The 14,721-nt window shown below is 45.8% G+C and overlaps 1 protein-coding gene and 1 long non-coding RNA gene across 3 annotated transcripts; one reads left to right on the top strand and one right to left on the bottom strand.

The window, feature by feature from the left end:
* The first annotated feature begins 8,016 nt into the window (after window positions 1–8,016).
* LOC118563381 lies at window positions 8,017–9,718 on the top strand. 2 transcript variants are annotated; one of them, XR_004931174.1, is made up of 3 exons: window positions 8,017–8,354; window positions 8,501–8,676; window positions 8,903–9,718. It is a non-coding gene; the product is annotated as an uncharacterized LOC118563381 (long non-coding RNA). The 2 variants fall into 2 exon arrangements; XR_004931173.1 differs by having other exon boundaries at window positions 8,017–8,676.
* Window positions 9,719–10,215: 497 nt separating this feature from the next.
* LOC110366737 (protein ANTAGONIST OF LIKE HETEROCHROMATIN PROTEIN 1) lies at window positions 10,216–12,409 on the bottom strand. Its single transcript, XM_036137755.1, has 5 exons — window positions 12,063–12,409; window positions 11,702–11,867; window positions 11,041–11,156; window positions 10,347–10,840; window positions 10,216–10,252 (listed from the first exon to the last, which is right to left on the bottom strand). The coding sequence occupies exons 1-5, from the start codon at window positions 12,213–12,215 to the stop codon at window positions 10,216–10,218; spliced, it is 966 nt and encodes a 321-aa protein (XP_035993648.1). The 5' UTR covers window positions 12,216–12,409.
* Window positions 12,410–14,721: the final 2,312 nt, after the last annotated feature.

The raw sequence follows: 14,721 nt of genomic DNA, 5'->3' as shown, positions 1-14,721 counted from the left end.
CTTGTGTCTATACTTGTCCTGTTAGATCTCAGTGCTGCATTTGACACAATTGATCACAATATTCTCCTACAAAGACCTGAGCATACTGTAGGAATTAAGGGGAAAGCATTAGGCTGGTTTACATCTTATCTGTCGGACAGATTCCAGTTTGTTCATGTTAATAATAAATCTTCCTCAAACTCTAGGGTCACCTGTGGAGTACCACAGGGTTCAGTCCTTGGACCAATTCTCTTTACTATATATATGTTTCCGATTGGCAAAATTATCAGACAGCATGGGATTAATTTTCACTATTATGCTGATGACACTCAGCTATATTTGTCCATAAATCCTGCTGAATCCAATCAGTTACTTCGACTGCAGTCATGTCTTAATGACATCAAAAGCTGGATGACTTTAAATTTTCTGCATTTTAATTCTGACATGACAGAAGTTGTAATCTTTGGACCAGAGTCCTAAAAAATAAACTTCTTAATCAATCACTTAATCTGGATGGCATTAAATTGGCCTCTGGTAATAAAGTAAAAAACCTTGGTGTTGTTTTTGACCAAGACATGTCATTTAAATCCCATATTAAACAGGTTTCCAGACTTTTCTTTTTTCACCTCAGGAAAATCGGCAAAATTAGAAACATTCTGTCCAGGGGTGATGCTGAAAAACTAGTCCATGCATTTGTTACTTCAAGGCTAGACTATTGTAATTATTTACTATCAGGAAGTCCACAAAATGCAGTTTGAAGTATTCAGCTGATCCAAAATGCTGCGGCAAGAGTTCTGATGAAAATCAACAAAAGGGATCAAATTTCTCCAATTTTAGCTTCCCTTCATTGGCTTCCTGTTAAATCAAGAATAGAATTTAAAATTCTTCTTCTAACGTATAAAGCCCTTAATAATCAAGCTCCATCATATATCAGAGCTCTGATTACCCCGTATATTCCTAACAGAGCACTTCGCTCTCAGACTGCAGGTCTGCTGGTGGTTCCTAGAGTATCTAAAAGTAGAATGGGAGGCATATCCTTTAACTATCAGGCTCCTCTCCTGTGGAACCAACTCCCAGTTTTGGTCCGTGAGGAAGACTACTTTTAAGACTAATCTTAAAACTTTCTTTTTTGACAAAGCTTATAGTTAGAGTGGCTCATGTTACCCTGAGCTACCTCTATAGTTGTGCTGCTATAGGCTTAGGCTACTGGAGGACATCAGGGCCTATTTTTCTCACTCTACTGTTCTCCAGTCTACTGTTCTCCTGTTTTGCATTGCATTACATTGAAATGACTGTCATCATTTCAGCTTTTAACTTTTTGCTCTCTTTTTTCTTCATAGTAGGCACAGCTGGTATGACGTTCTGTTCACTGTGACATCATCCAAGGAAGACAGATCACCCGCTATTATCATCTAATGTAGAACATATTAATGGATCAATGTTTGCTTCTGTGCTTTTTTTGTCTGTCTTGTTGTGTCTCTGCTCTGTCTTCTGTAACCCCCAGTCGGCCGAGGCAGATGACCGTTCATACTGAGCCCGGTTCTGCTGGAGGTTTTTCCTTCCCGCTAATGGGTGGTTTTTCTTTGCACTGTCACTTCATGCTTGCTCAGTATGAGGGATTGCTGCAAAGCCATGGACAATGCAGACAACTCTCCCTGTAGCTCTACGCTTCTTCAGGAGTGAATGTTGCTCGTCGGGACTTTGAAGCAACCAACTGGTTCCCTTATATAGGAAATTTTTCACCAATCTGTATAATCTGACTGATTCTGACTTTGTAAAGTGCCTCAAGATGACTTGTTTCATGAATTGGCGCTATATAAATAAAATTGAATTGAATTGATGTGGTCATGGGGGTTGCTGGTGCCTATCTCCAGCGTTTACTGGGCGAGAGGCAGGGTACACCCTGGACAGGTCGCCAGTCTGTCGCAGGGTAACACAGAGAAAAGACAGGACAAACAACCATTCACGCACACACTCACACCTAAAGACAATTTTAGAGAAGCCAATTAACTTAACGCATGCACAGGGAGAACATGCAAACTCCATGCAGAAAGAGGGTTGGATTTGAACCCAGAATCTTCTTGCTGCAATGCAACAGTGCTACCCCCTGCTCCACTGTGCAGCCCTAATTATAATTATAATTTGCTATTATAATTTTAATAATAGATCATTCAAACTCAAATGGTAGCTATAACAAATGTAATTCAAAATGTTGTGATCCAAGGGCTCCAAACCTGTAATGACTAACACTAACAGGGTATTTATTAATTAGCTGTTATGAACTTATTTACGCTGGAAAAGTGTGATTGTCATGGTTTTTGACGTGTCTAACCCACATGCAGAATATACTCAAGAGGCGCGGAGCAGTTTCAGATATTTATTTTAAAGCAGGGGAGCACGAGCCGATCTCAGGCGATTTACGCTTCTCGCAGCCAGGGACAGAAAGTACAGCCGGGCTCGGGCGGTCTGCGGACAAAGGAGAAAGTTAGATCAGCTCACGGAGCAACGGGAACGGTGTTACTTAGTTTCCGCTTACCGCCGAGCGCCGTGATCTAGCCGGGGGGAGTGGAGCGGAGAGACGGACCCGATCAGCGACCCTCCTAGGTGGCAGATGGTGGTGGAGAGACAGGCGGGCGGTCAGGAGGGATCCGTGCGGGGCCCGAGCAGCAGGTGGATGGATGGGTGGCTTGAGGAAAGCTGGAGTAACCAGAGCGGTTTCGTAGGTGTCCACGGATTGACTCGTTGGAGCCGAATGGGCACCGGAGACAGAGTTCGCGGAGGAGCGAGGAACACTCGGGAAGAAGGGGTGACCTGAGACAGAGGGCTGGACAGCACGGGCTTAACTTGTGAAACATGGAAAGTAGGGTGGATTCTGGAGTGCGGGGGAAGGCGAAGACGGACAGCAGAGGGGCTGATAACAGAGCCTACAGTAAAGGGGCCGGAGTAACGGGGAGCCAATTTACGTGGAGCGCCCCTGGTTGGAAGATCCCGTGAGAGCAGCCAGACCTGCTGACCGGGACGATAGCGAGGGGCAGGTACTCGCCTCCGGTCTGCAAACCGGCGGTTCTGCTCGACAGTTCTGTGGAGAGCCTGGATGGTTTCGGTCCAGATCCGCCTACAGCGGCGGATCTGGTTCTCCACAGAAGAGACGGCGATCTGTTGTTCGTCCGTGGGAAGAAGGGGGGGCTGATATCCGAGGGATACTTCAAAGGGGGAAAAACCAGTTGCGGTGGAGGTATGAGTATTATGAGCATACTCCACCCACGGGAGGAATTTACTCCAGTCAGATGGGTTAGTGGAAGTGAGACACCGGAGGGCTGACTCGAGCTCCTGGTTAAGCCGCTCCGTCTGACCATTAGTCTGGGGGTGGTACCCAGAAGAGAGAGAGCACCGAGCTCCCAGAGCGGAGGCAAATTCCCTCCAGACTCGGGAGGTGAACTGGGGACCTCGATCGGACAGGATGTCCTGTGGGATCCCATGCAGACGGAAAACGTGCTTAACCAGGAGCTGAGCAGTCTGTAGAGCGGAGGGGAGCTTGCGGAGGGGAACTAAATGACAGGCTTTCGAGAACCGGTCGACTATGGTTAAGATTGTCGTCATCCCCTGAGAGAGTGGGAGACCGGTAACAAAATCAAGGGCTATGTGGGACCAGGGGCGTTTGGGGATCGGTAGTGGACGTAGGAGACCCGAAGGGGGTCGGTTTGATGGTTTATTCTTGGCACAGACGGGGCAAGCGAGGACATATTCCTGGATGTCCTTAGCCATAGATGGCCACCAGAATCGCCGGGAGATGTGGGAGAGAGTTCGGTGGGTGCCTGGGTGAGCGGAGAATTTGGAGGCGTGGCTCCAGTGAATCACTTGAGCGCGTGCAGCGCGGGGCACATAAACTCGATTGGCAGGACCGTTGCCTGGATCAGGTTCATTCTGTTGAGCTCGGGTGATGACTTCTTCTATTTCCCAACGTAACGAGCCAACGGTGCAGGTGGGGGGTAAGATAGGAGCTGGTTCAGGATCGGAGTCGTGTGGGGAGTAGAGGCGAGAAAGGGCGTCGGGCTTCAGGTTCTTGGAACCGGGGCGGTATGTTATGGACAGGTTAAAACGGGAAAAGAACAGTGACCAGCGGGCTTGCCGAGGGTTTAGACGTTTGGCGGACTGTAAATAAGCCAAGTTTTTATGATCAGTCCAAATGATGACGGGCTGCTCGGACCCCTCTAGCCAGTGACGCCACTCTTCCAGCGCGAGTTTAATAGCTAGCAACTCACGATCCCCAACATCATAGTTGCGTTCAGGAGGGGTCAGGCGACGGGAGAAAAAGGCGCAGGGATGGAGCCTTTGGTCATCATCGGATTGCTGGGAGAGTACAGCACCAACCCCCGTGTCTGAGGCATCGATCTCCAGGATAAACTGTTTCAGCGGGTCAGGATGCTTGAGAACAGGTGCTTGGGAGAAGCGATTTCTTAAGTCCTCGAAGGCTGCATTGGCTTCAGTGTTCCACATAAATGGGGTCTTGGGGGACGTTAGAGCGTGTAGGGGGGCGGCGATCTGGCTGTAATTCCTAATGAAACGGCGGTAGAAGTTTGCAAAACCTAGGAAGCGCTGGAGTTGCTTCCGCGTCTCAGGAACGGGCCAGGTGAGGACCGCCTTGATCTTCTCAGGGTCAGATCGAACCCGCCCACCCTCTAGAATTAGACCTAGGAAGGTTACAGAGGGTTTATGGAATTCACATTTTTCCGCTTTGACAAATAAGCGGTTTTCGAGGAGGCGTTGGAGAACTAAACGAACATGGTGATAATGCTCGGTGGGACTCTGGGAATAAATCAGGATGTCATCCAGATAGACAAAAACGAATATGTTGAGAAAATCCCGGAGGACGTCATTGACGAGGGCTTGAAAGACTGACGGAGCGTTACAGAGCCCAAAAGGCATCACCATGTATTCGAAATGGCCCAGTGGGGTCTTAAAAGCCGTCTTCCACTCATCCCCCCGGCGGATCCGTACTAAGTGATACGCGTTACGCAGGTCTAACTTTGTGAATACGGTGGCATTTTGGACAGGTTCAAGCGCGGAGGAAAGGAGCGGCAGGGGGTATTTGTTTTTAACGGTGATTTGGTTGAGCCCGCGATAATCAATGCATGGGCGAAGCGACCCGTCTTTCTTGCCCACAAAAAAGAACCCCGCCCCTAACGGCGAGGAGGAGGGACGGATCAGACCCGCAGCGAGAGACTCGCTGATATATTTCTCCAGCGCCTGGCGCTCGGCCCGGGAGATGTTATATAGGCGGCTTGAGGGCAGCGGAGCGCCGGGCAGCAGGTCGATGGCGCAGTCGTACGGACGGTGCGGGGGTAAAGAACTGGCCTTACTTTTACTAAACACCTGCCATAGATCGTGATACATCTCGGGGACAAGACCAAGATCCACCGAGGACTCACCAGATGCGGTAACCTCCGATGGAGGATGTGAGGGAAACGCGTAAAGTAAACAGCGTGAGTGACAGGTAGCTGACCAGGACTCGACCCGCTGCTCGGCCCAATTAATGTGTGGGTTGTGTTCTCTTAGCCACGAGTATCCGAGGACTAACGGAGCGTGTTTTACTGGAAAAACAAAAAATGAGACACGTTCGCGGTGGTTACCTGAAATGATGACCTCCAGGGGCTCGGTCTGGTGGGTAATTTGCGGGAGGTTGCCACCATCCAGGGCGGACACCTGAAGGGGCGTAGGCAGTGGCACAGTTTCGATGCCGATCTGCTGCACAAGAGAACCATCGATTAGATTAAAATCGCAGCCCGAATCAACTAGAGCAGCGAAACTTACTCTGTCATGAGCCGTGGGAATTATTGCTCGCAGACAGAAACGTGGGGACGCAGGAAGATGTGGAGGCGCGGGAGACGAAGGCTTGTGGTCCGCCGGTGTTACGTCAATCCGCGTTTCCTCATCACATACGGTTCCCCCTTCGTCTTCTTGCCGCTCCGCCCCGCCCACGCGGCAAAATAGGCGCGTGCTCGTGATGAGCACTGAGAAAGCATGCGCGTGGCAAGCACGCACTTGTTCGGCGCGCTTGTCTGAGGAACTACGGACACCGTGAAAGCTCAAACAACATGTTTCGGCAAAGTTGTCACACTTTCTTCACGTTTTTGCGGGAAACTAATAGTAATAATACTAATAATATAATCAATTATAATAAATATATATGTTAATACATATTATGATTATAATAAATATAATATTTTATACATATATTATAATTATAATACATAATATATGTTATATATATATAAACATATATATATATATATATAATATATATCTATTTATATTATCATACTCTATATTATACATTATATACATAATTATGTTTAGTTATACTTATTTCTATACTGTTGTCTCCACTTATATTATATGTTTGTATATATTCTAATTATATAGATAGCGCATATGCTATATGAATTCCAAACAGGGCAATGCAATTTAATGCTCACATATACCCATCAATACCGTTTCCCCTGTTTTACAGTGGGGGAACGCTATCTGATGGCCATAAATCTCCCTTCAGATAGCGTTCCCCCTGTTTTACAGTGGGGGAACGCTATCTGATGGCCATAAATCTCCCATCAGATACCGTTTCCCCTGTTTTAAAGTGGGGGAACGCTATCTGATGGGTGAAATGTCTCCATCAGATAGTGTTCCCCCACTGTAAAACAGGGGGAACGCTATCTGATGGGTGATTTTAACATAGGGGGAACGCTATCTGATGGGTGAAATGTCTCCATCAGATACCGTTCCCCCACTGTAAAACAGGGGGAACGTTATCTGATGTGAAATTTATGGCCATCAGATAGCGTTCCCCCACTGTAAAACAGGGAAAACGGTATCTGATGGGTAATATTGAGCATTAAATTGCATTGCCCTGTTTTTAATTCATATAGCATTATGCTATCTATCTATCTATTATAATTATAATATATACAACATATTATAATTATAATATATACAACATATATATATTATAATTATAACTATAACATATATTATGTATTATAATTATAATATCTATATATATATATATATATATATATATATATATATATATATATATATAACATATATTATGTATTATAATTATAATATATGTATAAAATATATATTATTTATTATAATCATAATATGTATAACATATATATTTATTATAATTATTAGTATTATTACTATTAGTTTCCCACAAAAACGTGAAGAAAGTGTGACAACTTTGCCGAAACATGTTGTTTGAGCTTTCACGGTGTCCGTAGTTCCTCAGACAAGCGCGCCGAACAAGCGCGTGCTTGCCACGCGCGTGCTTTCTCAGTGCTCATCACGAGCACGCGCCTATTTTGCCGCGTGGGCGGGGCGGAGCGGCAAGAAGACGAAGGGGGAACCGTATGTGATGGGGAAACGCGGATTGACGTAACACCGGCTTCTCCACTACAGCCGACGGACCCGGTCTTTTGACAGCTCAGGGCAGGCACGGATGAAATGGTCAGGTGAGGCACAATAGATACACTGCCTAGCTTCCATGCGTTGCTGCCTCTCTTCTGGTGTTAAACGCACCCGGCCTATCTGCATAGGTTCAGGTGGAGGTGGTGAGGCGGCAGCCGGCCTGGGAGGAATGCGCTCGGGAGGGAGAGGAGCCGACAGCCGCGGGGATCTCTCAGACCTGCCCCGGCCCCTACTTCTAAGACGGTCATCGAGACGGATGGTGAGTTCAATCAATTTATTTAAAGAGTCAGGCTCCTCTAGACGGGCTAGCTCATCCTTAAGGGATTCGTCTAGCGCATTAAAGAAGACCGTCTTGAGCGCTCGCTGTTCCCAGCCGGCGGCGGCAGCTAAAGCCGGGCGTACACTGTACGAGTTTTTCCCCTTTTCCCCTTTTCGGGCCGATTCAGTCGTGCGGGCATTTTTGAATCGGGGCGGATTTCAGCTTGATCTTAGAGGGGGGGAGGAGGGGGGACTGGCTTCTCACGACTACCTCCCGCTCAGGAATCGGACGATCGGTGAAAATCAAACATGTTTGAAAATCAGTCGGCCGTCGTGAGGTTTTCGTGAGCGCATCCTGCTGGTGAAGCAGAGCTACGACAGTTTACGAGCCGTTTTTCCCCCAACCTCGCGCAGTGCGCACGCGCAAACAAGTAGATTCCGCTTCCGTTTTCCTCTCGGACAACACAGAACACAACACAGAACTATGGCGGCAACACGTGTTTCATGGAGTCAGTCGACGGAGGAGCAGCTCGTGGAACTTTGGCAAGCTCACCCCAGTCTCTTTGATGTTGGCTCCCAAAGCTACCACAACAGGAATAAAAGGGAGAAGAGTTGGGTCGATATTGCTACCCAATTACAGCTACCTGGTACGTTCCTGTCTTGACCAACAGCATTTTGTTTTGTTTGTTTTTTGTGTGTGTGTGTGTGTGTGTGTGTGTGTGAAAAAAAAAAAAGAGAGAGAGAAAGAGAGTTACTGGCAATATACGTGAAAAAATATACTTTTCTTTTGCAGTGAATGAGGTTAAAACCCGTGTGGCATCACTCCGGACGCAATACGGAAAATTGATGAGACCCAAGCCCAGCGGCAGTGCCCAGAAACCACTGACTCCAAAGCAGAAGTGGATACTGAAGCACCTAGACTTTTTGAAGGGTCACGTCATCCACAGAACTACAGAATCTACACTGAGAGTAAGTTCATATAAGCACAGCATAAAAGTGGGGACATGATGGACATAATGTTAAAGTCCAAAGAAATGCACACTTAAATGTATAAATTCAAACACCTTGAGGTTTAAGTCACTACAGTCAACCTGCACCTAATAATTATGTGTAAAATTATCTGACTGGAGTAACTGATCAAACTTGTTACTTGTAATCACTCTATTCTGATTGCTGTCTACACTTTTTCCCACAGCCTGGCGCTGAGTCAGAGGACACTTTTGAGGGAGAGGAGGATCCATCCACTGTTGAAAGTGAAGCAGATGTGTCTTCAGATACCATCAGTCCAGTGTCAGTGCCAGAAGAGGAAAGCAGTGTGCCTGTGACATGTCAGCCGGTGCAAAAACAATGGGTCCCAAAAAAAAAACCTCAATCTACTCAGCAAAGACTTGAAATGACCAAACTTTCACTGCTCCAGCAAGTACAAAAAACTCTCTCATCTACTGGCGACCCTGCGGAGCTGTTTGGACAGCAAGTAGCCACAGAGATAAGAATCATCGAAGACAAAGTAGATTATGCAAGGCTTAAAAGAAAAATCATGGATTTGATTTATGATGCACAGGAAGCACAGGCTTCCCGTGCATCATATACACAGGAGGCCTCTGCCTCCTCTGTATATGATGCACGGGAGGCAGGAAGTCAGCTGCCTAGGCCATCATTGTATTCCGCACAAGACTACCAGGCCCCATCTACCCAGCCTATGTCTTTTACAACAATGTTAAATTCTGATTAGCTGGTTTGTAAAAAATAAATGTGTCAAGAGAGATCAAAGCTCTTTGTGACAGAAACCACTTTGGTTTTGGAGAATTTCCAAATTTTGCATTTCTCTAAATATCTGAAGCTAATACTTTTAGTTTATTCTTTACAACATAGATTTGTTTTAATCTACATGTTCAGTTTCTACACACAAGTTTGTCTGGGGTACGAAAGAGAACAATCGAACTGTTCTTGATGTGCCATCTACTTGAATGTAGCACTGTTTGCACATTTTGTAAATAAAGGTTTTTCTGAATGAGTAAATCACTTATTTCCCAATAATGTACAGTACTGTTTTCTACTTTGTTTTAATATTTCAAAACATGTCTAAGTAGGCTTTGTAATAGGTAAAGTTTAAAATAAAATTGCAGGCGACACATCGTTGTCACGTGTATGGCTTTAATGACATCAGAAGGCTGCAAACACAAGTACTGACATTTCCACGTTTTCAAAGTAACAGGTAGATGATATGGGCGTTTGTGAACTCTGTTTATAATTTTCCTTTCTATACACAGTGTATTCCAAAAAAAGAAAAAAAAAGAAACACTCAGTTTTTACTTTGGTCCTGGACCTACACCATGTTTTCTTGCCATGACACGCTTCCTGCAGGTGAGACAAAGTATTGGCAGAGGACCTCCCTTTGTCTCTTTGCCTCCACTGATGGGTTGCGTGCTTGGCCTGCTGAAATGGACTGAAGTGCCCCCTCCCTCCTCCATGCTCCTTCAATCAGCCGGTTGTTAGCATCCTCTGAATCTACATAACCAGGTGGTACGTAGCCCTCAGACCTCTGCTGTCGGAGAAAGTTGTGGAGACAGAGACATGTGAACACAATGGTGACTACCTTGTCTGGATCCAGGCAGATGGTTGTTCTGAAAACCCTAAACCGATTCACAAGAATTCCAAAAGCATTTTCCACAACACGCCGTGCTCTGGAAAGACGGTAGTTGAAGATCCGCTGATTGTTGTTAAGGTTCCGAAAGGGATATGGTTTCATCAGATCTGGTCGGAGGGGATACGCATCATCACCAATAAACATGTAGGGAATCACATTATCAGTGCCTGGCAGGGAGTCATCGGGGGGGAAATTCAGTATGCCTGTGTCCATAGCATCTCTAAGGTCAGAATGAGCAAACACTCCAGCATCAGACACCCTTCCTTGTGTCCCTGCGCTTGCATACACAAACTTGTAGTTTGCGTCAACAACTGCCATGAGTATGATGGAAAACCTAGACTTGTAGTTATAAAACATGCTTCCACTGTTGCGAGGGGGTTGAATGAATACATGTTTCCCATCTATTGCTCCTAAGCAGTGTGGAAACTGCCATTTGTCTTCAAAGTCTCTGGCTATGGCCGTCCACTCAGAGTCAGTTGATGGTGTCTGTGGAACACAAAATATGATGTATGAAATAAACATTTTTGGAAAACACGTTTTTATGTCTTAAACACTGTTTTTTTTTTTACCACATTTCACAAAGACTGGAGAAAAAAACTAATGACTTTTGGTTTACTTGTGGAACATATTTGAAAAATGTTCAGTAAACTTTAAGCAGTATAAAAATAGCTGTAACAGAAATTTACCTTCAAGTAAACATCCCGCAGCACTGTAGTGAGGGCTGTGCACGTTTCCATCACTATCCGACTCAGTGTTGTGCTTCCAATCCTGTATTGAAAACCTAATGACTTGAAGGTCTCGCCTGTCAAAATAAAGAAAGTGATTTAGATAGTTAGGTAGATTTAGATCAGGCGTCACAAACCTTTTTCAAACAGCGCTCCTTTATCGGTGTAGTGTAATAAAAAGGGATACAAGGATCTGTAATGTGGAACTCACTTCCTGGTGATTTAAAGTCTTACCAGTTTTAATAAGACTTTAAATCACAACTCTGGTTTTGCCAAAATAAGACATGTAACAATTTAAGATGTTTTTATATTTTACTGTATGCCTTTAGATGGTGTCAATATTAAGTTGTGCTATTTTAAATTATTATATATTTTAAAATTTATGATGCCAACATGGGACAGCTGTCATATTCATTTTGCCTATGTCTAGAATAAAATAAAGTGGCAGTATAAAGGACAGATGTCCACTCACAGGGCATTAGTAGCTGTAATTGTATGAACTTGGGCGAAGTGATTTATAATGTGATGTGGTTAAAGGTTTTTTTTTTTTTGCATCATGTTAACCTCTATTAAATGTAATGAGCAGTGTTGCAGAAGTGTTTTTTTTTTTAAATACACTTACCTGTTGCCAGAAAGCGTAAGGTCACAGAGAGCCTGTCCCTGGGGCTGATGGCTTTTCTTAGGTGTGTGTCTTTCTTTATTATGTGTGGTGTCACCCTCTCCAGGAGATAAGAAAAGTCCTCGACCGACATCCGCAGAAGCTCCCGAAATCCCGCCATATCATCTACCTATTGATAGATAGGGCTGTCATTAAATACACACACATAAGAGTAGTATAACAGTAGCATAACAGTAGTTTAATTATAACAAAAGCAGGCTATAGACACCAAACATTTATTTCTGCATTTAACTGACTATCATGACATTGTTGATAAACAAAGAGGAAAAGGCTGGGGTGTTAAATGTGCACAACGTCAGCTTACCTCAAGTTCTTTCTGTAAAACAGACAGACCGTAGATGTCACGTTTCCTCAGCCATGTCTTTGTCCAAATACGTCCTCGCCTTTTCTTTTTAGGGCTTTCTGTACACAAAATTGCACTTATTGCCAAAGCAGCGCGTTTCTTTGCAGTAGCCATCGACACTTCCGTCTTCTTCTTCTTCTTCTTCTTCTCCTTCCGTCTTCTTCTTCTTCTTCTCCTTCTCCTTCCGTCTTCTTCTTCTCCTTCCGTCTTCTTCTTCTTCTTCTTCTTCCGTCTTCTTCTGTCTACGTTCGGACGTACAGTGGGAGCACTCCGGTCGCGTCCGGGCGTCGCGCCGTACACAGATCGTGAGCGGTGAACTTAAACCCCGCGGTTTCGTCGCACAGTTTGAGATGTATATAAGTACCACGACTGAAAAACTCGTACAGTGTACGCCCGGCTTAAGGTGCGGAACTCCACTGCGAAGTCGGAGGTGCGGCGACCGCGTTGTCTGACTGCCAGCAGCTGGCGGGACTGTTGTACAGGGTCAGATTCGACTGAAAAGACCATCTTGAATTCCTGTAGGAACTCTTGAAAGGAACAATTGAAGTCTTGACAATTTGGAAAACGGGCCTCAGCCCATCTTAAGGCCTTCCCTGTTAACAGGCGCAAAATGTAGGAGATCTTAGTCTCGTCTTGATTAAACGCTCTCGGGGAATTATTAAAAACTAGAGAGCATTGAAACAAAAAACCCCCACAATCTCCGCTATCTCCAGAGAACTTCTCCGGCCCGGGAGAGGAGGTTGCGCCAACAGCTGAAGGCGGTTCGGGGGGCGTGGGCCCCGATGTAGAGGGAGGCGACGCGGAGGGAGGATTCAGTGCGGCGGCGCGCAGCGCGTCAGTCAGTTGACCGATCTGCCCTGCGAGCCCCTTCAGCTGATCCTGGGTGGAATTTACAGCAAAACCAAGGTTTTGCAGCTGCTCCTGATGGATAGCAAGCGTCCTCTCGAGTATATCAGCGGGGTTTGTCTGGCCAGAGTGTAAATCTGTCATGGTTTTGACGTGTCTAACCCACATGCAGAATATACTTAAGAGGCACGGAGCAGTTTCAGATATTTATTTTAAAGCAGGGGAGCACGAGCCGATCTCAGGCGATTTACGCTTCTCGCAGCCAGGGACAGAAAGTACAGCCGGGCTCGGGCGGTCTGCGGACAAAGGAGAAAGTTAGATCAGCTCACGGAGCAACGGGAACGGTGTTACTTAGTTTCCGCTTACCGCCGAGCGCCGCGATCTAGCCGGGGGGAGTGGAGCGGAGAGACGGACCCGATCAGCGACCCTCCTAGGTGGCAGATGGTGGTGGAGAGACAGGCGGGCGGTCAGGAGGAATCCGTGCGGGGCCCGAGCAGCAGGTGGATGGATGGGTGGCTTGAGGAAAGCTGGAGTAACCAGAGCGGTTTCGTAGGTGTCCACGGATTGACTCGTTGGAGCCGAATGGGCACCGGAGACAGAGTTCGCGGAGGAGCGAGGAACACTCGGGAAGAAGGGGTGACCTGAGACGAAGGAAATATTTGTTAAAGCTCTGAAAAGGAACGTTGTCATGCAACAAGGGCCTCTTAAGCATACCAATACTTGGCTACACTCTGGCATCGTCCAGCAGTCCAAGTGCTGTCTTTATAGTGCAGCTCCGCGCTGCTGAACGAGCCGCAGGTGTGTACCACGCCCACCTGTCAACTCCAGCCACCTGTGGGGAAAGCAGATCATGCGGGGCCGGCAGAAAACTGCACGACGCTTCCCGCAGGGTCCTGACAGTGATCTGACCGGTTGTTGACCGATTAGACTTATCCAGCAAACGTTAATAACACAAATTATGCAGTTGGAGTTTTAACCCTTACTTCTTTATCCCAAACCAATGAAAATGTGTCAGTTGATTCAGTTGTTAACTCAAAAAGAGAAAGGTGACCAGATTTCTGAAATCAAATCTGGGGACATTTCTTGCTCGTGCATAAAAAGCAATACATAACATCAAGATGAAATTAGGAAACGGGTACAGTAATGGTTTCATTTATTTTTAAATTAATTAATATTTGAACAACAAAAATCAGGTGTAAAAACCAGGAATGTGCCTCTCCACAATTTAAGTGCATCCTAAGATTAATAAAATGAATAAATGGTGTTATTAATAGAAAACTAGAACTGTGTCTCTGGGTTGGGGGAAAGTGGTGGGGGTGGTAGTGGAGGGGTCAAGGGTGGTTAGCAGGGCTTTCCAATTTTGTGGGGCCCATAGAGCTCTGCTGCCCCCTAAGGGGAGAGTCACATGAGGAAAAGAAAAAACAGTAAATACAAACATTTAGCCTGTGGCTGTCTGTGGAGACAGAGTTCCCCCACCTTTTCAAAAAAGTGCAACAAATACTTATTTTGTTCACTTCTACATACCTATGAGAAATAGGTTTTTCTGTATTAACTTCAAAAACAAGTAGCGGTCAAACCTGCATGTAAAGGGTGATACATGTTTCTTACTGTCACCTGACCGCCTCAGGGGACTGTGCATCTCAAAGTAGCAGATTAATTTATGGGCTATAAGCAAAGCTCCACTACTTCCTGAACTTCAGCAGCTCCGAGGGATCCTGTGGGGGGTACTCCGGGAGTATGGAGTACCGGACCCTTTAATAAGGGCTGTCAGGTC

The sequence above is a fragment of the Fundulus heteroclitus genome, chromosome 6, assembly GCF_011125445.2.
Source record: "Fundulus heteroclitus isolate FHET01 chromosome 6, MU-UCD_Fhet_4.1, whole genome shotgun sequence".
Taxonomy (NCBI): Eukaryota; Metazoa; Chordata; class Actinopteri; order Cyprinodontiformes; family Fundulidae; genus Fundulus; species Fundulus heteroclitus.
The sequence above is the reverse complement of the archived record's forward strand: the minus strand, read 5'-3'. Positions and strand labels throughout refer to the sequence as shown.